This window comes from Stenella coeruleoalba (genome assembly GCF_951394435.1).
Source record: "Stenella coeruleoalba genome assembly, chromosome: 15".
Lineage (NCBI taxonomy): Eukaryota > Metazoa > Chordata > Mammalia > Artiodactyla > Delphinidae > Stenella > Stenella coeruleoalba.
This window is the reverse complement of record NC_137161.1, coordinates 74,047,758-74,072,446: the sequence shown is the minus strand read 5'-3', so window position 1 is coordinate 74,072,446 and position 24,689 is coordinate 74,047,758. Positions and strand designations below refer to the sequence as shown.

Below are 24,689 nucleotides of genomic sequence, written 5' to 3'. Positions count from 1 at the left end.
ATCCTCACCAACACTAGTTATTTCTTGTCTTTTTGAGAATAGTCATTCTGACAGGTGTGAAGTGGTATCTCATGGTGGTTTTGACTTGCATTTCCCTGATGATTAGTGATATTGAGCATTTATTCATGTGTATGTTGGCCATCTGCAAGTCTTCTTTGGGAAAAATGTCTATTTAGATCCTCTGCACAGTTTTAACTGCACTGCCGGGTTTTTTGATGCTGAATTGTATGAGTTCTTTTTATACTTTGGGTATTAATCCCTTATCAGATATATTGTTTGCAAATATCTTCTCCCATTCAGTAGGCTGCCTTTTCATTTTGTTGATAGCTTCCTTCACTATGCAAAAGATTTTTAGTTTGATGTGGTCCCAGTTGTTATTTTTGCTTTTGTTTCTCTTGCCTTAGGAGACATATCCAAAAAGAAAAAAAAAATTTCTAAAACCTATGTCACCCTTCCCAATTTCAAACTATACCACAAAGCTACAATAATCAAACAGTATGGTACTGAAAATAAATGAACATAAATCAAAGGAACAAAATAGAGAGCCCAGAAATAAACCCACACTTATATGGTCAACTAACCTACAACAAAGAAGGCAAGAATATACAATGGAAAAAAGACAGCCTCTTCAATAAATGGTGCTGGAAAAACTGGACAGCAACATGCAAAAGAATAAAACTGGACTATTTTCTCACACCATACACATAAATAAACTCAAAGTAGGTTAAAGACTTAAATGCAAGACCTGAAACCATAAAACTACTAGAAAAAAAACATGGGCCTGCACCCTTCTGTTGTGACGGGGCTGACTACTGTGGGCATGTGGGTAGGTGGGGCTGGTCCCCCACACCAGGCTGTGCCTCATGCAAGAGCTGTGGGCCTACTTGAGGGCCAGGTAGGCTTCCTGCAGAATTGGCTGCACAGACCCAGGTAGTGGAGGGTGGCCAGGATTGGTGGGACTGGGTCCAAGTACAGCTGTCTACTTGGCCCAGGGGCGGTTGGGGCTGATGCCAGCCTGCTGGTAGGCAGGGCCAGGTCCCCACACGGCTGACACTCTAAGTCCCAGGGGTGAGACTTAGAGCTGGTGTTGGCCCACTGGTGTTATGACAGTAGAACCATCTTCCACTAATGGTGGCTGTCAGCATCTCTGTCCCCAGTTGCCTCCTGCCTCTACAGGAGGTTCTCCAAGATCATCAAGTGGGTCTGACACAGGCTCCTTTCAAACTACTGCCTCTAGGCTGGGACTCGGAGTGTGTGAGATTTTGTGTGCACTTTTTAAGTGTGTATTCTCTGTTTCCAGTGGCCTTCTGGCTCTCCCAAACATAGGCCCACTAGTTTTCAAAGCCAGACATTCTGGGGCCTCATATTCCCAGTGCATGACCCCTGGGCTGGGAAGCCCAATGTGGGGCTCAGACCCCTTGCTCCTTGGAGAAGACCTCTACAATAGCGGTATTTCTCCTGTTTGTGGGTCACTGGCCTGGGGTGTAGGTCTTCCCTATACCGTGTCTCTGCCTCTCCTACCCATCTCTTGTGGTTCCTTCTTTATGTCTTATTTGTGGAAAATCTTTTCTGCTAGTCTTTAGGTCATTCCCACAGGTAGTTGCTCTGTAAGTAGCTGTAATTTCGGTGTGTCCATGGGAGGAGGTATGTTCAGGGTCTTCCTACTCCACCATTTTGGCCACCTCTCCTCCTAACTTCATTCTTTTTCATGTGAATTTCCAGTTGTCCCAATCCACTTGTTGAAGAGACTATTCTTTCCCCATTGAATGGTCTTGACACCCTTGGCAAAAATTCACTGGCCATAGATATATGGGTTTATTTCTGGATCCTTGATTTTATTTCATTGGTTTATCTGTCTATCCTGTGCCAGCACCAGTTTTTTTTTCATTTTTTTGTTTATATATATATATATATATATATATTTATTTATTTATTTATTGGAGTATAATTGTTTTACAATGTTGTGTTAGCTTCTGCTGTACAATGAAGTGAATCAGCTATATGTATACATATGTATCCCCTCCCTCTTGGACCTCCCCCACCATCTAGGTAATCACAGAGCACCAAGCTGAGCTCGCTGTGCTATACCACAGCCAATACCAATTTTGATTACTATAGCTTTATAATAAGTTGTGAAATCTCTTTCCTTAATATTGTCTAAACCCAGTCAAGGGGAGGTGACCTAAAGTAGTGCTCCTTTCCCTAACTGGATACCTCGTAAGTAGTGCCATACTCTCAAATGTCCTTTGGGACTGTGGATTATGACTCTAATTCTGAAGTTAGAGTAAGAGTAAGGAGGGGGAAGAGGGAGAGTCATGAGAGGCAATGCAGGAATTACTCTCTTCAGTTCCCCATGAAAGGAGGCGGCATAATGAAATGAAAAGAATGTGGGCATGGGTGGGTTTCAAGCCCAACTCTGAAGCTACTAGCTTGTAGTCTTGGACAACTTATGCTCTGTGGCCCTTGGTCTTGTCACGTGGAAAACGGGCTGTTGTGAGAACTGCATATGTGCAACAAGGTACATAAAGCATCTGGCCCAGAGTATCTGCTGAATAAATCGCACAGAATGGAATTGGGAAATGACCATGGAAACGCGGCATATCCTGACTACTCAAAGGTCGGATACACCTACTCTGGAAGGGTGTTCATTGAGGGTAGATCTCGTGACTGCTTTAATCCGTCCCAGGCACACCCTGAGCCAAGCCAGGCAGTACAAGAGACAACATAGGTCTTTTTTAATATGTCCTTACCTCCTTTGCTGTAAATGAGCTCCTTTACTAATGAATGAATGAATGAATGAACAGTCTTCTGTGGGATACCATATGGTAAGTTAGGCTTTCTGTAAGTCCACAAATAATGTTGTCAGAAGCTTGGTGAACAGGGAAAGCAAATACAGAATGAGGGTCTATTTCAGTGATAACCAATCCCTGTTCCGTTCCTGACGGAAGGGATCCAATATATCAGCCTACGTTTCTATTAAAGAAGGAGGCAAGACAGAGCTCATAGGGTTATCTAACTGCTTCCCAGAATTTCTTTTGTGTGAAACTTCCCTAAAGGTTCACGTAAATGCCTAAATGGAGACAGATGTATTGAATTGGACTCTTCTTTGGAGAAGGAGCCCATTATGGGCCTGGAAACCCTCAGGGCTTCAGGGCAACTGGCCTGAGCCAAGTACTACAGAGAGATTGCCAACAGTCAGTGGTGTTTATCCCTGAGCCTCCCTGGGAAACTCGCCCACCCCATCACCGGGCACAGGCTGGACCTGTGCTGCTTCTGGAGGCCGGGTGTCTCTGCACCACCCTTGCCAAAGTGGAGCCCATGTGGTCCCTGCCTCTGTGGGTCACATGCTTCCAAACGGAAGTCTGTCCAGCGTGCCTGTGACTGACAGAGCCTTGTCACATGCCTGCCTCCAGCCGCAAGAGCATCCGGAGAAGCTTATTCCTGAGCTTTGCATTGGAGAGGCACTGACACATCATGGGAGGGATTCTCCCAACACAGGTTGGGTGGTCAAAGGAGCTGAATGTTAATGACAGTTGTTCACCACTCGGGGTGTCTTAATGAGGTCCGATTTAGTCTTTGTAAACATAATACCGCTCTTCTGCTCCCAATCACACTGCAGGGAAGGCAGGGGAAATGGGTCAATAGAAAGATGGGACATGACAGGGGCATCTTCCCTAGTCCTATCAACGTAGTCATGGAAACACTCCTACCTACTGGGTCTCTTGAGCCTGGTATTTGCTCAGCAATACCTCCTTGTACTGGTGAATGAATAAATGAAAGGACAAATGAGACAGTGTAGGCAGAGCTTCTTTGCCTCTGACACAATATCTGGCAGGTCTGGGGTTGAGCCCCAGGAGCTACAGTCCTGCGCTGTAGTCTCCCCACTCTCACCTGCTCCTAACCCACTGGCCAGATCTGAAAGACAGTGTTTTGGGCTTGTTTTCAGTTCTCCACTGGGATGTGGGTCCCTCCAGCCTGAACACCCTTGCTAACCCTCCCACAAGAGGCTGGATGCAGCCCGTATCCCTGATGTTGGCCAGCTATTGGCTCGAGTCCTGCCTTCAAGAGATTTACATCTAGCAACATACAGGGAGGGGTGCTACTAGGGGTCTGACTCGATATCACCTGCTGCAGGGAATCCTCCTGCCTGTCCCATCTGCTGGACCAGAGTCCACGCTGGCCCCAATCAAACCCCTCTCACCAAGCTGAGCTGAGTCAGCTCCCCTGTGCCTGTGCTCGCTGCTTCTCACCATCAACCAAAGCTGCCGAGGTCCCAGGGTACCAACCTGAGTCACAACACTCCCTACTAATGCCCAGAGTAACCTTTCCAATGATCTCAGGGGCTGGGCGTCCCAAGGCTAAAGACTAAGAAAACAGCTCCAGGCTTTCCAGTTCCATCACTTGCTCTTTCACAGGGATTTTTGGCTAAAACACTGACACCAAAGTGACTTTCAAAAAGCGAACACAGTTATCATGCAAATATAGAATGAAAACACGTCAAAGACTTATTTAACTTATTCATGAGAAGATCAGAGCATTGGGTAAAGCTGATTCAAAAAGCATTTGAGGAACTGGGATTTAAAGAAAAGAATAAAGTTGTTAGGTTAGATACAAAACTGGTTAATGTCCTGATAGTCTAATAAGGCCTTAACATTTGGATTTATCGTTCCTACCAGGTAAAAATCAATTGTCTCTCCACTAGGGAAAAACAAAACAAAACATCGAGTTAACGTGTAATTCCGTAGTATCACTTTCAACCAGTGATGAAATGGTCTAACGAAGGTACCTTCTCCTATAATTAAACAATGCTTGGGGGGTCTTGCACAACAATGCCCCTGTGTGATGCTGAAAGAAGATGTTGTCCTTTCTTTGCCTTATTTCCAAGATTTAGATGTTTGTTTGTTTGGTTGTTTGAACTCTGTGGATGGGTTGTGAAGGTCTCCCTAAGACCTAGGAGAGCTAGGCTCTCAGGAATATATCTTAAAACATGGACCTGCAGACTTTAGAACCCTGTAATGACACCTCATTGTCTCCTTCAAGGATAAAGCCCAGCTCTTGGGCAGGACACCCACAGCCCTGCACGCACTGAGCCCTTCACCAGACCACCTCTTGCCACCTCTGCACAGGCACCCAGCCCTCTGACCCATGCAGACCCCTGAACATACTGGCCTCTTCCATCCTTGACTTCGCCCGAGTCTCATTATACTCTCAACCTGGAACATTCTTCCCCCACTTGTTCATCTGGATGACTCCTATGCTTACGTCATGACCTGCCTCAAGGAATACTTATTCCAGAAATCCTTCCTCGACTCCTCCAAACTTGGGGAATCAAGCCCTCCCAATACGGTATTTACAGTGGTAATTCCGGCGACGCTACCAGTTACTGGGTTCTTACCATACATTAGTCTTTGTCCGAAATAATCTACTGATCTTATCCAATTTAAACCTTGCATGAATGGTTGGACAAAGATAATTTTATCCCACTTTCCACTTAAAGATCACACAGTTGGAAAGTGGTCAAGGCAAGACTCAAGCACAGGTCTTCCGGATGCACAACTCTATTTGTTTCGCTACTCTAGAATGCTTTATTTTTCACACTGTTAACGCCGATTTTCATGAATTCAAGGGAATGAGTTTCATGGCACATGTCCCCTGCACAAAATGCCCAAGGCTATCTGGAAATTGGACAAGCCCAGCTCCCACAGAGAGACAGGAAGGACATGGGAAAAGGGCATCTACTGTGGAGTTGGGTGCGAGTCCCTAGGAACTCTGGAATGACCTCAGCTGGCAAAGCCTGGCCCTTGGGTGAAGTGTAGTGCTGTGAGTCACTTCCCGATGGAGATCTATCAGGTCCCTTGCAGATAGTGGAATTCTACTGGATGTGCCCATATCACGTCTCAGTCTGAGCCTGTCAGCACTCTGGGGGTCTGCACGACCAAGCCCCTCAGCCTTCAAATACGATCAGCCTAAATCATTTAGGGCTGCTTCTTCAGCTTCTCTTCAAACTATTCATTCATTTGTTCATTCATTCATTCCACACAAAGGTGCTAAGCACTTACCCTGTGCCAAACACCATACTAGGAGCTGGAGGTGGAAAAGGTTAGCAAAACTCTTTTCTTACATCCTTATCTTACCCGTTCATTTCTAAGCTCCATTAAGACGGGGATTGTGTGGTATTCATCTTTACATCCTCAGGGCCTCGCACATTGCCTAGAACAGAATAGGCAGGAAATAAATGAATGCATGAGTGAATGAATGATTTGAGTACAACTCTAGAACATCTATAACCAGGACATGACATGGGCAGACCAGCCATTCTGGGCAGGAAATGAATGAATGAATGAATGAATGGAGTACAACTCTAGAACATCTATAACCAGGACGTGACATGGGCAGCTCAGCCATTCTGGGCAGATTCATCTCAATGAGGGTAGCAAGCCCAGAGGAGGCCCTTGACACCTCAGAGCCTAGTGAGGGTGCCTGTCCTCCTGTCTTCAAATGACTGCCCACCACTGATTCCCCTCCAACTAGTATAGTATCTTGACACCCTGGTATACAGGGATGAATTGTGAGTGTATCATGAATAATTGGATACCAAAAATAAAATCAACATTTGCAAATAATCTAATTAAAATAATAAATTACAGGGGGTGTACTGTAGTTTTAACTTGCACGTCCTAAAGACTAATGTACTAATCTTTTACTCACAGGCTTATTTCTTATGCATATGAGTTCTTAGTGAAGTGTGTGTTCATATATTTTACCCATTTTAACGGGTTGCTTCCTTAGTATTAGGTTTTGAAAGTTCTTTCTGTATTCTGAATATGATAATTTTTAACATATTTCTCCCACAAATGTGTTTCTGTACCTTGCCTTTTTATTCTCTTAAGGGTATCTTATAGACAAGTGAACCTTTAACATTCTGATGAGCTCTGATTTATCAGTTTGTACTTGTATGGGTCATGCTTTTGGTATCAAATAAAATTTTGCCTCTGTAACTGGCTTATTTCATTTAGTATAATGTCTTCCAGGTCCATCCATGTAGTTGCAAATGTCCTTCTTTTTTAAGGCTAAATAAGATTCCTTTGTATGTATATATCACATTTTCTTTATCCATTCATCTGTTGAGGGACATGTGATTCCCCTTATATGAGATATCTAAAATAGTCAAATTTATAGAAGCAAAAAATAGACTGGCAGTTGCCAGGACATGAGAAGAGGGAGAAGTAGGGAGTAGCTATTCAATAGGTATAAATTTACAGTTATACAAGATGAGTAAGTTCTAGAGACCTGCTGGACAACATAATCCCTATAGTTAAAGACAGTGTTGTGACTTCAAAATTTTTTAAGAGTGTAGATCTCATGTTAAGTGTTTTTACCACACACACATCAACAAAATCGATCAAGGAAATTTTTGGAAGTGATGGATATGTTTATCACTTTAATTGGGTGATGGTATCATGGGTGTGTACATATGTCCAAAGTCACCAAATGATATATATTAAATATGTGGTTTTTGTATATAAATGATACCCCATTATGCTGAAAAAGCAAACAGGTTGCAAAGATTTTCTACTATGAAATGTTATAATTTTAGGTTTTACATTTGGGTCTTTGATTCATTGAGTTAATTTTGCATATGATATAAGGTATGGATTTAAGTTCCTTTTTCGCATATGGATATTCAATTGTTACAGCACTAGTTAATTGACTAGACTATACTATCCGTTGTCCACGAAATTGTCTTTGCACCTTTGTTGAAAATTAATTGTCCATATAAGTGCAGGTATATTTCTGGACTTTCTATTTTATCCCACTGAAGTTTTGTCTTCTTTTATGCCAATAACACACCGTTTTAACTACTGAAGCTTTATAGTAAGCCTTGGGATCAATAGTGTTAGTTTTCTAACTTTTTTTTTCTTTCCAATAAGGAGGCCTCTTATTTCTTTTTATTACCTTATTGTGGCTAGAACTTCCAGTACAATGTTGAACAGAATGGTAAGAGTGGACATCGTAACCTTGTTCCCAATCTTAGGGGAAAACATAGATGCCCTTTATCAGGCTACCTTCTGTTCCTAGTTTTCTGGAATTATTTTTCAGGAATGGATGTTGGATTTTGTGATAAGTTGCATTGGTTGATTTTCAAATGTTAAACCAACCCATCATCCTTGGCATGAACTCTATTTGTTTATCCTCTTTATATATTGTTAGATTTGATTTACTAAAAATTTGTTTAGAAGTTTTGCACTTACGTTTGTGAGGGATATTGGGTTGCAATTTTCTTTTTTTTGACAATGTCTTTGTCTTGTTTTGGTATCAGGGTAATCAGTTGGGACATATTCCCTCCCTTTCAATTTTCCAGAAGAATTTGCACAAATTGGTGCTATTCTTCATTAAATGTTTAGTACAATTCACCAATGAAGATGTTTAGGCCTGGGGATTACTTTGTGGAAATGTTTTAATCTACAAATTCAATTTCTTCACTAGATACAGGGTTTTTCAGGTTATCTATGTCTTCTCAAGTGAGCTTTGAGAGTGTATCTTTCAAGGAATTCACCTGTTTCATTTTTATTGTCAAATTTGTTGGCAAAAAAGTAGTTCAGAATATTTCCTATTATCCATTTACTGTCTGTAGAATCTCTAATGATGTTATCTGTCTCATTCCTGATATGGACAATGTATGTATGTCTTCTCTCCTTTTCTCCTGACTGGTCTGGCTAGATGTGTGCCAATTTTATTGATATTATTTAAAAACCAACTTTTGATTTCATTGATATTCTCTATTGTTTTCTGTTTTCCATTTTACTGATTTTCATTCTGTTATCATTTCTTTTTTTTTTTTTTACCCTGCCTTGGATTTATTTTGCCCTTCATTTTCTAGGGTCTTAATGTGGAAGCTGGGGTTACTGATTTAAGACCTTTCTTCTTCTCTAATATAGGTGTTGTACATGTCCCTCTGAGTTCTGCTTGAGTAGCATCCCAGAAATTTTGATTTGTTCTATTCTGATTTTCATTCCACTCAAAATGCTTTCTAATTTCATTTTCGATTTCTTCTTTGACATATGGTTTATTTAAAAGCTTGGTATTTGGTTTCCAAATAGTTGGAGATTTTCAAAAGATTTTCCTGTTATTGACTTAGAATTTAATTTGATTTCTAATTCAATTCCATTGTGGTCATAGAACATATCTCTATTACTTGGATTCTTTGAAATTTCCTGAGACTTATATATTCTATAAATGTCATACAGACCTACTTGGTTGACAGTGTTGTTCAAATCTTCTACACCTGTATTGATTTTGTGTTTACCTGTTTTCTTATATATTGATAGAGGGTTATTCAAACCTTTTATTATAATTGTGGATTTGTCTATTTTTCTTTGCAGTTTCATCTGGTTTTGCTTCAGATATTTTGAAGCTTTCTTATTAGAAGCATAAACATTTAGAATTATAATGTCCTCTTCATGAATCAATCTCTTTATTATTATGAAATCAACATTTTTTTAAATCACTGGGAATGCTCTTTGCTCTGCAATCTACTTTTTCTGATACTACTATAGCCATTTCAGTTGTATTTTGATTAATGTTAGCATAATTTACATTTTACCTAACTGGATTTTTATACTTAAATGTGTTTCTTGTTGGCAGCATGTACTTAGGTCTTGCTGTTTTATCCAATCTGAAAGTCTCTGCCTTCTATTGGAGTGTTTAGATTATTTACATTTAGTGTAATCACTAACATGATTAGGTTTGAGCCTAGCATATTGGTATTTCCTTTCTATTTGTTCCACTGGTCTTAGTCACTTCTTCCTCTTTTTCTATCTTCTTGTGAATTAAGTGAATTTTTTATGACTCCATTTTATCTGCTTTGCTGGCTTTGTTTTGTTATTTTAGTGGTTGCTTCAGGTTTATAGGATATATCTTTAACTTATGACAGTCTACCTTTAAGTGACATGATATCACTTCACGTATAATGTAAGAATATTATAGTAGTATTCTTCTATTTCACTACTCCCAACCCATGCACTATTGTTATCATACACTTTATTTTTCCATATGTTACAAGCCCAATATTCCATTATTCATGTTTTTGTTTAAACAGTCAATATGTTTTAAACAAATTTAAGTAATAATGAACAATATTACATATATAAGTAGTTACCATTTCCAGTGTTCTGCATTTCTCTGTGTAGACCTGTATTTCTTTCCAGTATCATCTTGCTTCTGCCTGAAGGAACTCCTTAGACATTTCACATCTGGGGAGTCTGCTGGTGATTAACTGTTTCAATTTTCTATATCCAAGAAACTCTTTCTTTCACCTTCATTTTTGAAAGGTATTTTGCTTCTAGTGTGAAAGGTATTTTTTGTTTGTTTTTCAGTGTTTTATTATTTTAGAGATGTTGTTCTACTATCCTCTCAGCTGGTTTATTCCTAACAAGAAATCCACTATCATCTTAATCTTGTTCTTTTATATATCACATGTCTTTTTACTGTGGCTGATTTTAAGATTTTCTCTTTATCACTGGTTTTTGGCAGTTTGATTATGATATACCTTGGTATATATTTTTTTCTGTGTTTCTTGTGCTTTAGGTTTATTGAGCTTCTTGTATCTGTGAGTTTATAATTTTTATTAAATTTAGAAAATTTCAGCCATTTTTCCTTCAAATATTTTTCTGCTTTATGAAGGAGTCTCTCCTTAATGGCCTCTAGTTATACATTTATTAGATTGCTTAAGGTCCCAAAAGTCCACTGATACTCTGTTCTTTATTTTTCTCTCTTCTCTCTGTGGTTCATTTTGGATAATTTTTATTGCTATAACTCCAAGTCACTAAGAAAAATCACTTTTATTCTGAAATTTCTAATTTGCCATAAATCTCATCCAGTGTTTTCTTCATCTCAGACATTGTTTTATTTCCAGAAGTTTGATTGCATTTTTTATTATATCCCCCATGTCTCTACTTTTTAAACATACTGAATACCATCCAAATAATTGCTTCAATGTCTTATCTGCTAATTCTAACTTCTTTGGCAGTTCTGCATTGGTTTTGTTTATTGAGTTTTCTTCTCATTATAGATTATATTTTCCTGCTTCTTTACATGTCTGGTAATTTTTTATTGGATTCCAGACACTGAATTTTATCTTGTTGGGTGATGCCTATTTTTAAATTCTTATAAATATTCTTGAGGTTGGTTTTGTTTGTTTGTTTGTTTTGGCCACACTGCACAGCTTGTGGGATCTTAGTTCCCTGACCAGGGATCCAACCCAGGCCCTTGGCAGTGAAAGCATGCAGTCTTAATCACTGGACTGCCAGGGAATTCCCCTCTATTTGGGACTTGACTTTAAGATTTCTTAGGCGGACCCAGAACCGTGATTAGACTTAATTATTCTATTGAGGAAAGACACTTTATGTACCCTACCAAGTGTCCCATGAATCATGAGGTTCTCTGTTCTGGCTGGTGGGAGCAAGCTTTATTCCCATCCTGTGTGAGTGGAAACCATCTTTCAGATGGTTCTTTTACCAGCCTTGAGTAGTTTCCTCATAATCCATGCACCAGTCAGTATTCAGCTGAATACCTGGGGGCTGCCCTCTGCAGATCTCAGGATTCCTCTGTGTGGCTTTCACCTCCCTTGTGCCCAGTCCTCTGAATTCTAGCCACCTTCATCTCCCCAAACTGTCAGCTATCTCTTCTCAACTCAGGGAGCCTGCCAGGCTCTGCCCGGCTTTCCCCTCCCTGCAACACTGCCTGGATACTCTCTCAAAGGAGTATCCAGGCAGTTACAGGGCCCACCACATTTTTTTCATCTCTTAAAGAAAACTCATTTTTTGGCTGTGTCCACTGTCTTGAAAATGTTATATATATATACTATTTGTTGGGTGGTTATTTAAGGCTGGTTAGTAAATGTGGTCCCTGTTACTCCACCATGACCAGAAGTGAAAGTCCTACACTTTCTTATGAAGAGAGAGAAAGTGGTGATCCTATATTGGGTTGGCCAAAAAGTTCGTTTGGGTTTTTCTATAACATCTTATAGAAAAACCCAAACGAACTTTCTGGCCAACCTAATACCTGGCCTAAAAGACAGGCAAATAACCCACAGCTTCTCTTACCTATGTCACCATTTTTGATGTACCATTAATAGTTGTGATCATGAATAATCACAGAATTTATATTGAAATTTTTCACTATTTTAATTAAAACATTTTTAAAATCTATGCATAAATCTCATTAAAAGTAAGGAACTGAAGAAAGTTTAAGGGGTGCTGTCTACATACACGTTGTGCATAAGCGAGACTGATCCATGGTCATTTTGTGTAATTTGAAAGTGAACTGTTGCTAGACCAAATATACATATAATAATAATGCAGATGAAATTCTCAACAAAGGTACTATGGTAATAATATATGTAAATCTGTATATCATATCCTTTTCTACAATACAGGTAAGATCCATTTATGCTGTCTCTTCACTGTATATAGTGTTAAAAATAAAATTTAATGTTTTTAAACTTTTATTACCACCATTTATTTTTCCTTCATAGCCTTCCTCCATTCAAACATTCATTCAACAAATATTCACTAATTGCCTAGTACTGTACTATGCTAGTCCTTATAAAACATCAAATTTAATTATTTTAATGGCTACTTTAATTACAAAGTTATAAAATGCATCTGGGGCAACTTTTTTTTGCTTCTATAAAGAACATTACAGCATTCAAAATCCAGGGATATTCATTGGAATGTGATGCACAGGTACACACAATGCATCATGCATGTATCACACGTAAGCATAATCATCATAGATGTGGGTGTATCTCTACTTGCTTTTTTTTTTTTTTTTGCGGTACGCGGGCCTCTCACTGTTGTGGCCTCTCCCGTTGCGGAGCACAGGCTCCGGACGCGCAGGCTCAGCGGCCATGGCTCACGGGCCCAGCCGCTCGGTGGCATGTGGGATCTTCCCGGACCGGGGCACGAACCTGTGTCCCCTGCATTGGCAGGCGGACTCTCAACCACTGCGCCACCAGGGAAGCCCTCTACTTGCTTTTTGATGTGGGTCAGGGATGGATTAAGATTGGCAGAGATAGTCAAGTTGGGGAGAGTGTTATGAAAAAAGAAAAGAGGAGTAGGCATAGGAAAAGGATCAAAAGGAGGTTATAAAAGTTTGACACATATGATAAAGACTGGAGAAGCTTCTTCTGGATGTTGACTCTAGGAAAGAAAACCGCCCCACAGGGGATGAGAAAGTAAGACCTGCATGGAGGGCAGCTGGAGCATGAGTTCAAGGTCAAGTACTTTGGAAGTTGCTGGAGGTCAGAGGACCCAAGTTTCACTCTCCTCTTTCTCCAAGATCCTCACTGGTAAGAGAACATACACAATGGGGGTGCTAAATGGACACCAGAGGATCATCCTTACTAGTGGGCCAGATAGTACCAAGGACTCCAAAGAATAGGGCTTTCTGCTAAACTATGTCAGCACATGTGCCTTGGGCTATATTCCTGGTGCGTCTCCTCATACCCTGCCAGCTTCATGGAGCCCCCAGGCTGGACTCATACACCCGGTTACTTCTCAAAACGGGCCCCTACCCTGACCCAAGTGTGCATACTCACGGGAGTCAGAAGCCGAGGAGAGCCCATGGACTCTTACCCACCCAGGAGGCAGACGGCCTAGAGAGATGCGGTGGAATATTTTTTGCTTCGGAAGAACAGTGACAACCCCCAATGATGTGGATCAAGGCCTGATGGGATCTGAGAGAACATCAGCCACTCCCTGCCCAGGTGAAGAACTGAGTAAGTGGTGGAAACGGGTGTGGAGGTTTTCACCCCAACACGCCTCCTCCAGTACACAGACCAGAGGGCATCTCCACTTTGGAAACATGCAGAAAAAAGGGAAAATGACTCCCTCTTTACCAGAAAGAATCGTTATAGCTTCTCTAACTTCAAAACAAGACACATTTGCTGAGTGTGTGGCTCCAGGCGCTCCTGGAGCTTGGATTTCTGACACAATCTTATCTGTTATTATTCTCAGCACAAGTCAGAAAGCAGAGTTCAGAGCACTTTATTTTTTAACTCAAATTTTCTTTTTTTTTTTTAACTTTTTAATTTTTTTTAACATCTTTATTAGAGTATAATTGCTTTACAATGTTGTGTTAGCTTCTGCTGTATAACAAAGTGAATCAGCTATACGTATACATATATCCCCATATCCCCTCTCTCTTGCTTCTCCCTCCCACCCTCCCTATCCCACCCCTCTAGGTGGTCACAAAGCACCGAGCTGATCTCCCTGTGCTATGCGGCTGCTTCCCACCAGCTATCTATTTAACATTTGGTAGTGTATATATGTCCATGCCACTCTCTCACTTAGTCCCAGCTTACCCTTCCCCCTCCCCGTGTCCTCAAGTCTATTCTCTACGCCTGTGTCTTCATTCCTGTCCTGGCCCTAGGTTCTTCAGAACCTTTTTTTTTTTTAGATTCCATATATATGTGTTAGCATACGGTATTCGTTTTTCTCTTTCTGACTTACTTCACTCTGTATGACAGACTCTAGGTCAACGCACTTCACTACAAATAACTCAATTTCATTTCTTTTTATGGCTGGGTAATATTCCATTGTATATATGTGCCACAACTTCTTTATCCATTCATCTGTTGATGGACACCTAGGTTGCTTCCATGTCCTTGCTATTGTAAATAGGTCTGCAATGAACATTGGGGTACATGACTCTTTTTGAATTATGGTTTTCTCAGGGTATATGCCCAGTAGTGGGATTGCTGGGTCATATGGTAGCTCTATTTTTAGTTTTTCAAGGAACCTCCATACTGTTCTCCATGTGGCTGGATCAATTTACATTCCCACCAACAGTGCAAGAGGGTTCCCTTTTCTCCACACCCTCTCCAGCACTTATTGTTTCTAGACTTTTTGATGATGACCATTCTGACTAGTGAGGGGTGATACCTCATTGTAGTTTTGATTTGCATTTCTCTAATGATTAGTGATGTTGAGCATCCTTTCATGTGTTTGTTGGGAATCTGTATATCTTCTTTGAAGAAATGTCTCTTTACGTCTTCTGCCCATTTTTGAATTGGGTTGTTTGTTTTTTTGATATTGAGCTGCATGAGCTGCTTGTAAATTTTGGAGATTAATCCTTTGTCAGTTGGTTCTTTTGCAAATATTTTCTCCCATTCTTAGGGTTGTCTTTTCGTCTTGTTTATGGTTTTCTTTGCTTTGCAAAAGCTTTTAAGGTTCATTAGGTCCCATTAGTTTATTTTTGTTTTTATTTCCATTTCTCTAGGAGGTGGGTCAAAAAGGATCTTGCTGTGATTTATGTCATAGAGTGTTCTGCCTATGTTTTCCTCTAAGAGTTTTATAGTGTCTGGCCTTACATTTAGGTCTTTAATCCATTTTGATTTTATTTTTGTGTATGGTATTAGGGAGTGTTCTAATTTCATTTTTTACATGTAGCTATCTAGTTTTCCCAGCACCACTTACTAAAGAGGCTGTCCTTTCTCCACTGTACATTCCTGCCTCCTTTATCAAAGATAAGGTGACCATTTGTGTGTGGGTTTATCTCTGGGCTTTCTATCCTGTTCCATTGATCTATATTTCTGTTTTTGTGCCAGTACCATACTGTCTTGATTACTGTAGATCTGTAGTATGGCCTGAAGTCAGGGAGCCTGAGTCCTCCAGCTCCGTTTTTCGTTCTCAAGATTGCTTTGGCTATTCGGGGTCTTTTGTGTTTCAATAAGAATTGTGAAATTTTTTGTTCTAGTTCTGTGAAAAATGCCATTGGTAGTTTGATAAGGATTGCATTGAATCTGTAGATTGCTTTGGGTAGTAGAGTCATTTTCACAATGTTGATTCTTCCCATCCAAGAACATGGTATATCTCTCCATCTGTTGGTATCATCTTTAATTTCTTTCATCAGTGTCTTATAGTTTTCTGCATACAGGTCTTTTGTCTCCTTAGGTAGGTTTATTCCTAAGTATTTTATTCTTTTTGTTGCAATGGTAGATGGGAGTGTTTCCTTAATTTCTCTTTCAGATTTTTCATCAGTGCATAGGAATGCAAGAGATTTCTGTGCATTAATTTTGTATCCTGCAACTTTACCAAATTCATTGATTAGCTCTAGTAGTTTTCTGGTAGCATCCTTAGGATTAGCTATGTATAGTATCATGTCACCTGCAAACAGTGACAGTTTTACTTCTTTTCCAATTTGGATTCCTTTTATTTCTTTTTCTTCTCTGATTGCTGTGGCTAAAAATTCCAAAACTATGTTGAATAATAGTGGTGAGAGTGGGCAACCTTGTCTTGTTCCTGATCTTAGTGGAAATGGTTTCAGTTTTTCACCACTGAGAATGATGTTGGCTGAGGTGTGTCATATATGGTCTTTATTATGTTGAGGTAAATTCCCTCTATGCCTACTTTTTGGAGGGTTTTTTATCATAAATGGGTGTTGAATTTTGTCGAAAGCTTTTTCTGCATCTATTGAGATGATCATGTGGTTTTTATCCTTCAATTTGTTAATATGGTGTATCACATTGATTGATTTGCGTATATTGAAGAATCCTTGCATTCCTGGGATAAACCCCACTTGATCATGGTGTATGATCCTTTTAATGTGCTGTTGGATTCTGTTTGCTAGTATTTTGTTGAGGATTTTTGTATCTGTGTTCATCAGTGATATTGGCCTGTAGTTTTTCTTTTTTGTGACATCTTTGTCTGGTTTTGGTATCAGGGTGATGGTGGCCTCATAGAATGAGTTTGGGAGTGTTCCTCCCTCTGCTATATTTTGGAAGAGTTTGAGAATGATAGGTGTTAGCTCTTCTCTAAATGTTTGAAAGAATTTGCCTGTGAAGCCATCTGGTCCCGGGCTTTTGTTTGTTGGAAGATTTTTAATCACAGTTTCAATTTCAGTGCTTGTGATTGGTCTGTTTATATTTTCTATTTCTTCCTGGTTCAGTCTCAGAAGGTTGTGCTTTTCTAAGAATTTGTCCATTTCTTCCTGGTGGTCCATTTCATTGGCATATAGTTGCTTGTAGTAATCTCTCATGATCCTTTGTATTTCTGCAGTGTCCGTTGTTACTTCTCCTTTTTCAGTTCTAATTCTGTTGATTTCAGTCTTTTCCCTTTTTTTCTTGATGAGTCTGGCTAATGGTTTATCAATTTTGTTTATCTTCTCAAAGAACCACCTTGTAGTTTTATTGATCTTTGCTATTGTTTCCTTCACTTCTTTTTCATTTATTTCTGATCTGATTTTTATGATTTCTTTCCTTTGGCTAACTTTCGGTTTTTTGGTTCTTCTTTCTCTAATTGCTTTAGCTGTAAGGTTAGTTTGTTTATTAGAGATGTTTCTTGTTTCTTGAAGTAGGATTATATTGCTATAAACTTCCCTCTTAGAACTGCTTTTGCTGCATCCCATAGGATTTGGGTCGTGTGTTTTCACTGTCATTTGTTTCTAGGTATTTTTTGATTTCCTCTTTGATTTCTTCAGTGATCTTTTGGTTATTTAGTAGCGTATTGTTTAGCCTACATGTGTTTGTATTTTTTTACAGTTTTTTTCCTGTAATTGATATCTGGTCTCATAGCAGTGTGGTTGGAAAAGATACTTGCTACGATTTCAATTTTCTTAAATTTACCAAGGCTTGATTTGTGACCCAAGATATGATCTATCCTGGAGAATGTTCCATGAGCACTTGAGAAGAACGTGTATTCAGTTGCTTTTGGATGGAATGTCCTATAAATATCAATTAAGTCCATCTTGTTTAATGTGTCATTTAAAGCTTGTGTTTCCTTATTTATTTTCATTTTGGATAATCTGTCCATTGGTGAAACTAGGGTGTTAAAGTCCCCTACTATGGTTGTCGATGTTCGACAATTCGATTTTCGACAATTTCGATTGTCGATTTTCCCTTTTATGGCTGTTAGCATTTGCCTTATGTATTGAGGTGCTGCTATGTTGGGTGCATAAATATTTACGATTGTTTTATCTTCTTCTTGGATTGATCCTTTGATCATTATGTAGTGTCCTTCTTTGTCTCTTGTAATAGTCTTTATTATTATTATTTTTTTGCGGTACGTGGGCCTCTCACTGTTATGGCCTCTCTCGTTGTGGAGCACAGGCTCCGGACGCGCAGGCTCAGTGGCCATGGCTCACGGGCCCAGCCGCTCCGCGGCATGTGGGATCTTCCTGGACCGGGGCATGAACCCGTGTCCCCTGCATCGGCAGGCGGACCCTCAACAACTGCGCCACCATGGAAGCCCAATATAGTCTTTATTTTAAAGTCTATTTTGTCTGATATGAGAATTGTTACTCCAGCTTTCTTTTGATTTTCATTTGCATGGAATACCTTCTTCCATCCCCTCACTTTCAGCCTGTATGTGTCCCTAGGTCTGAAGTGGGTCTCTGTAGACAGCATATGTACGGGTCTTGTTTTTGTGTCCATTCAGCCAGTCTATGTCTTTTGGTTGGAGCACTTAATCCATTAACATTTAAGGTTATTATCGATATGTATGTTCCAATTACCATTTTCTTAATTGTTTTGGCTTTGTTATTGTAGGTCTTTTCCTTCTCTTGTGTTTCCTGCCTAGAGAAGTTCCTTTAGCGTTTGTTGTAAAGCTGGTTTGGTGGTGCTGAATTCTCTTAGCTTTTGCTCGCCTGTAAAGGTTTTAATTTCTCTGTCAAATCTGAATGAGACCCTTACTGGGTAGAGTAACCTTGGTTGTAGGTTTTTCCCTTTCATCACTTTAAATATGTCCTGCCACTCCCTTCTGGCTTGCAGAGTTTCTGCTGAAAGATCAGCTGTTAACCTTATGGGGATTCCCTTGTATGTTATTTGTTGCTTTACCCTTGCTGCTTTTAATACTTTTTCTTTGTATTTAATTTTTGATAGTTTGATTAGTATGTGTCTTGGCGTGTTTCTCCTTGGATTTATCCTGTATGGGACTCTCTGCACTTCCTGGACTTGATTGACTATTTCCTTTCCCATATTAGGGAAGTTTTCAACTATAATCTCTTCAAATATTTTCTCAGTCCCTTTCTCTCTTCTTCTTCTGGGACCCCTATAATTCGAATGTTGGTGTGTTTAATGTTGTCCCAGAGGTCTCTGAGACTGTCCTCAATTCTTTTCATTCTTTTTTCTTTATTCTGCTCTGCGGTAGTTATTTCCACTATTTTATCTTCCAGTCACTTATCCGTTCTTCTGCCTCAGTTATTCTGCTATTGTTTCCTTCTAGAGAATTTTTAATTTCCTTTATTGTGTTGTTCATCAATGTTTGTTTGCTCTTTAGTTCTTCTAGGTCCTTGTTAAACATTTCTTGTATTTTCTCCATTCTATTTCCAAGATTTTGGATCATCTTTACTATCATTACTCTGAATTCTTTTTCAGGTAGACTGCCTATTTCCTCTTCATTTGTTTGGTCTGGTGAGTTTTTATCTTGCTCCTTCATCTGCTGTGTGTTTCTCTGTCTTCTCATTTTGCTTAACTTACTGTGTTTGGGGTCTCCTTATCGCAGGCTGCAGGTTCATAGCTCCCCTTGTTTTTGGTGTCTGCCCCCAGTGGGTAAGGTTGGTTCAGTGGATTGTGTATGCTTCCTGGTGGACTAGTGCCTGTGTTCTGGTGGCTGAGGCTGGATCTTGTCTTTCTGGTGGGCAGGTCCACGTCTGGTGGTGTGTTTTGGGGTGTCTGTAGACTTACTATGATTTTGGGCAGCCTCTCTGCTAATGGGTGGGGTTGTGCTCCTGTCTTGCTAGTTGTTTGGCATGGGGTGTCCAGCACTGGAGCTTGCTGGTCTTTGAGTGGAGCTGGGTCTCAGTGTTGAGACAGAGATCTCTGGGAGAGCTCTCACCGATTGATATTACATGGGGCTGGAAGGTCTCTGGTGGACCATTGTCCTGAACTCGGCTCTCCCACCTCAGAGGCTCAGGCCTGACACCCAGCCAGAGCACTAAGACCCTGTCAGCCACATGGCTCAGAATAAAAGGAAGAAAAAAAAAGAAAGAAAATTAAATAAAATTAAATAAAATAAATTGAATTAAAAAGTTGTTAAAGTAAACATTTTTTAAATATTATTAAAATAAAAAAAGTTTTTAAAGTAATTTAAAAAAAAAGGAGAGAGCAACCAAACCAATAAACAAATCCACCAATGATAACAAGAGCTAAAAACTATACTAAGATACACATAAAAATCAGAAACTAGTGTGTCAGATACAGGAAACCCCAAGCCTACAGTTGCTCCCAAAGTCCACCACATCAATTTTGGGATGATTCGTTGTCTCTTCAGGTATTCCACAGTTGCAGGGTACATCAAGTTGATTGTGGAGATTTAATCTGCTGCTTCTGAGGCTGCTGGGAGAGATTTCCCTTTCTCTTCTTTGTTAGCACAGCTCCCAGGGGCTCAGCTTTGGATTCGGCCCTGCTTCTGTGTGTAGGTCGCCCTCTGGTGTCTGTTCTTCGCCCAGACAGGAGGGGGTTAAAGGAGCGTCTGATTAGGGGGCTCTGGCTCACTCAGGCTGTGGGCAGGGAGGAGTACAGAATGCGGAATGCGGGGCGAGCCTGCAGCGGCAGAGGCCAGCATGACGTTGCAACAGCCTGAGGCGCGCCTTGTGTTCTCCTGGGGAAACTGTCCCTGGATCACGGGACCCTGGCAGTGGCGGGCGGCACGGGCTCCCGGGAGGGGAGGTGGGGATAGTGACCTGTGCTTGCACACGGGCTTCTTGGTGGCTGCAGTAGCAGCCTTAGGGTTTCACGCCCATCTCTGGGGTCCGCGCTGATAGCCGCGGCTCGCGCCCGTCTCTGGAGCTCGTTTAGGCGGTGCTCTGAATCCCCCCGCACTGTGAAACAATGGTCTCTTGACGCTTAGCCAGTTCCAGACTTTTTCCCAGACTCCCTCCCGGCTAGCTGTGGCACACTAGCCCCCTCAGGCTGTGTTCATGCAGCCAACCCCAGTCCTTTCCCTGGGATCTGACCTCTGAAGCCCGAGCCTCAGCTCTCAGCCCCCGCCCGCCCCGCAGACAAGCCTCTCGGGCTGGTGAGTGCCGGTCGGCACCGATCCTCTGTGCGGGAATCTCTCTGCTTTGCCCTCTGCACCCCTGTTGCTGCGCTCTCCTTCGTGGCTCTGAAGCTTTCCCCCAGCCAACCCCCGTCTCTGCCATTGAAGGGGCTTCCTAGTGTATGCAAACTTTTCCTCCGTCACAGCTCCTTCCCAGAGGTGCAGGTCCCGTCCCTATTCTTTTGTCTCTGTGTTTCCTTTTTTCTTTTGCCCTACCCAGGTATGTGGGGAGTTTCTTGCCTTTTGGGACATCTGAGGTCTTCTGCCAGCGTTCAGTAGGTGTTCTGTAGGAGTTATTCCACATGTAGATGTATTTTTTTATGTATTTGTGGGGAGGAAGGTGATCTACACGTCTATTCATCCGCCATCTTGAAGGTCTCCCTCACTTTTTCTTTATAATATTTTTCTCATGGCTTAAGCCTGATGTCCTACGAAGTTGAGGGATCAGGCCCAAAACAGTCTAATCTCAGGGAAGAGCTTCTCTCTGTTAAAGGGGCCAAATCCCATCAAGCTGGCTCGTCTGCTGGAACGGCAGAACGAAATGTGGTTTCTTGGCTGTTGGCCTCAAGGGAGCCTCTTGAAAGAGCCTTTATTTGATGTTCCTGAAAACTGGAAGGAACAAAAAGACACGGGGGTGGGGGGTGGCGATAGAGCGAGCTCCAGGAGTCAGTGAGGATGGGAGGGAAGGCCTGGTGGAGAGATGCCCTGTACAGGGTGCTGTGTCCATGCTGCAGCCCCAAACTGCAGCCCCCTGCCTGGGCAGGGACGTTTGCAGTTTCATGAGGTAGAATCTGGCTGCATTCCCTGCAGGGGCCCCACACAGACCCTTCCTCAACACTCCGCCATCCCAGGGCTGCCGGGATGTGTACCCAATGTCCTTACTGTACGCCTCAGGTATTGGGGAGCCCACACATGCCTGAGCCGGCACATGTGGCCAGCCCTCCTGGCTCCTTGCATGGCTCTCTGGACCAGCCCGTGGAGATCATCTGAGACACAGGTAACTCTCTTTGGTCTTTGCTTTTTAGACAAAGGAATTGCAAGTAAAGCTTTAAGAGATTAAGGACTGAAGAAAGATTGAAAAAGAGACTCTGTCTTCTTGCCAAACAGAAACAGACCTGCCACATTGGTAGAGTGCACTAGAGTCCTCCAGAAACGGTTTCTAGGGTGTGGATTTCTGCAGAGATCCAACAGCCAAGAACCCCCGAGGGCTTGGGGGTCTGGCAGGTAGAAGACCCCCAGAAAACCCAGCAGGACCATGATTATGCAAGGATAAAAAGATACAAAAACTGTGCAGACAAAAAGACTGGCAGAGAAGACTACAAAATGTTAGGAAATTAGATTACATATGACATCGACCCTGGAGTCAGCCAGGCTTGGATTTTCATCTCAGCTTTGCCACTTACCGGCTGTGCTGCCTTGGGTATGTTGTCTAACTTCTCTAAACCCCAGTTTTCATCTCTGCAGAGGGAAATAATAGCACAAACTTCAGAGAGGTGTTGTAAAATTACATTACATAATGTTTGCAATTACACAGCAGAGTGCCTAGTCCTTAAAATAATGCTCAAAATGGGAAATGATTGATTACTGTGGCTTCTAATCAGTGAGACTATGGGTAACTTTTTCCTTCTCTTTGCTTGTATCATCCATATTTTGTACGATGAACATGTATTACATATGCTGAAGCACAGCTTGGCAGCTCGACAAGGGTTCTTTCCATCTAGGCTTATTCAATGAGGCTCCTCACAAGGGTCTTCAGGCCTGCTGCGTGCAAACCATTCTTCTGCTGGAGGAACCTCTGCAATGGGGACCAGTGGGATAATGGGACCCAGAGGACTAGAAGACAACTGTGTTGTTTTCCTCTCTCTAAGTCCCTTGCCTGAGATATGGGGCAAACCATGGAGACCAAACAAAGGGCTCAAGCGGTCAAAGGCAGCTTCTCTGGAGCCCCGTCACCCCCCCGGCCTCACCCCTCCTGGGGGGCACAAAGGCTCAGACACCTTGGCTGGGCAGTAGGCAAAGTAACCAAAGCTCTTCAAACTACGGCAATTACAAGCAGCAGAGACAGCAAATAGGAAAGAGACAAGTGGAGATCCACTGCCTTTTCTGTCGGCCCTCAACAGGTGAAATACGTTTGTCGCCAAGAGGGTAAACCAACAGCTCGTGGAATTTAGAACTGAGGATGACCTTACAGTTCTAAGCATTGATTCCCGTATGAAATTTGATTTACTGACACACCCAAGGTCAGTGAGAACTCAGGGAGTGATTTAGGTCAATTCAAATAGCAGGGCCAGGACTAGAAGGCAAGCCTCCTAGTTTCTAGCCAGGGATGCTTCCTCCAAAGATGGATATTGTTTTGCCTCAGATTGCTGAGATTACTGGTTCTGGGAAGTGCCACCTTCCTCAAGGTGCTTACTACAGGGGCCATTGTACAAACTGGAAGAAGGCAGATCTTGGATGCCAGTTGGGTAAGAATTGGAAGCAAAGCCTTCCTACTTGTCTTGTCCTGGGGCTGCTCTTGCAGACCCCAAACAAATGGCAGCAGGGCTAGAAGACACCATGCCAACCTCCAGTTGTTGTCTCCATGGCTCCAGCAGTGGGGCTGGTGATGAGAATGAGAACACTGACTTCTTTCCCAGCCTGGTCATTATCTGTGAATGGGAACAACAGATGAGCCCCTCACAAAAACCATGATAATGATCAGAAGACAGACTGACTGCCAAGTGCTGGAACAGACATGTCTCTACATGGGTGCTATCCATGATGTCTGGACAATGATATGTTTGGTCCTTGGAAAGTCATCATCTCCATCACTGATGACTAACATATTTTCAGAGACTAAACTGGGTGGATAAACGAGATGAATATAAAAATTTAGCTGCACATCAATAATTATTTTTTAAAGCTTTCAGATATAGTTCACATACCATGCTATTCACTCACTAAAGGTATATAATTCAATGGTTTTTAATAGATTCACATAATTTTACAACCATCATCACAACCTAATCTTGGAGCATTTTTATCACCCCCAAAAAGAAACTCCTCGTCCCTCAGCTGTCATCCCCCAGCTCCCCAGTCTTCTCCTGCCCCAGGCCGCCACTAATCTACTTTCTGTCTCTACAGATTTGCCTATCTTAGACATTTCATAGAAATGGAGTCACAATATGTGGTCCTTTGTAAATGGCCTTTTTCACTTAACATAATGTTTTCAAGGTTCATTTATGCTCTGGATTAATTCTTCTTTTCATAGTTCTTACAGCATCTTTTCTGGATCTTTCAGGGCTTTCTGGGCCATCCTCAAACATTTTGGTTACTATTGGAAATCAGAATGAAAATAAATTCTATTTATCCAAACTTTTTGTGTGCTAATGGAGGTGGTATTGTATTATTTCTAAGATGAGGTAAATCGATTTGTGTACCTGCACCAACAGTCACTAGATACCTCAGCTTCAGAAATGCTTAGCTGTGCTTTGTGGGTATAGTTTTCTGGTAATGTATCAATCTGGGGCTTATTGCAAGAAGCAATTATCCCCAAAATAACAGAGCTGTGGAATTTGGGAAAACTCCCTATTTCAACAGATGAATTTTCCTGCATCTTAGGGATACACTATCCTGCCCTTTGCTGAGTAGTATGTCAGGAAGACTAAAAAT

General features: G+C 41.5%; 2 protein-coding genes across 3 annotated transcripts in view; both read right to left on the bottom strand.

Annotated features, from left to right (window-relative positions):
* CALN1 (calneuron 1) overlaps positions 1-22,498 on the bottom strand; it is a 495,446-nt gene extending 472,948 nt beyond the window's left edge. Inside the window, exons 1-2 of the mRNA XM_079946285.1 lie at positions 22,442-22,498; positions 6,135-6,210 (exon numbers count right to left, since the gene is read on the bottom strand). Coding sequence (XP_079802411.1) covers positions 6,135-6,142 — 8 coding nt within the window. The 5' untranslated portion in view covers positions 6,143-6,210; positions 22,442-22,498. The remainder of the gene's footprint in view (positions 1-6,134; positions 6,211-22,441) is intronic.
* LOC307198930 (S-adenosyl-L-methionine-dependent tRNA 4-demethylwyosine synthase TYW1) overlaps positions 1-24,689 on the bottom strand; it is a 286,923-nt gene that overhangs the window by 59,171 nt on the left and 203,063 nt on the right. Inside the window, exons 16-17 of one of the 2 annotated variants that reach the window (XM_079946282.1) lie at positions 22,442-22,496; positions 6,153-6,210 (exon numbers count right to left, since the gene is read on the bottom strand). The exons of the other annotated variant lie outside the window; for it this stretch is intronic. Of the exons in view, the coding sequence (XP_079802408.1) occupies positions 22,491-22,496 (6 nt within the window). The 3' untranslated portion in view covers positions 6,153-6,210; positions 22,442-22,490. Of the gene's footprint in view, positions 1-6,152; positions 6,211-22,441; positions 22,497-24,689 lie in introns of those variants that run through there. 2 annotated transcript variants of the gene reach the window in all.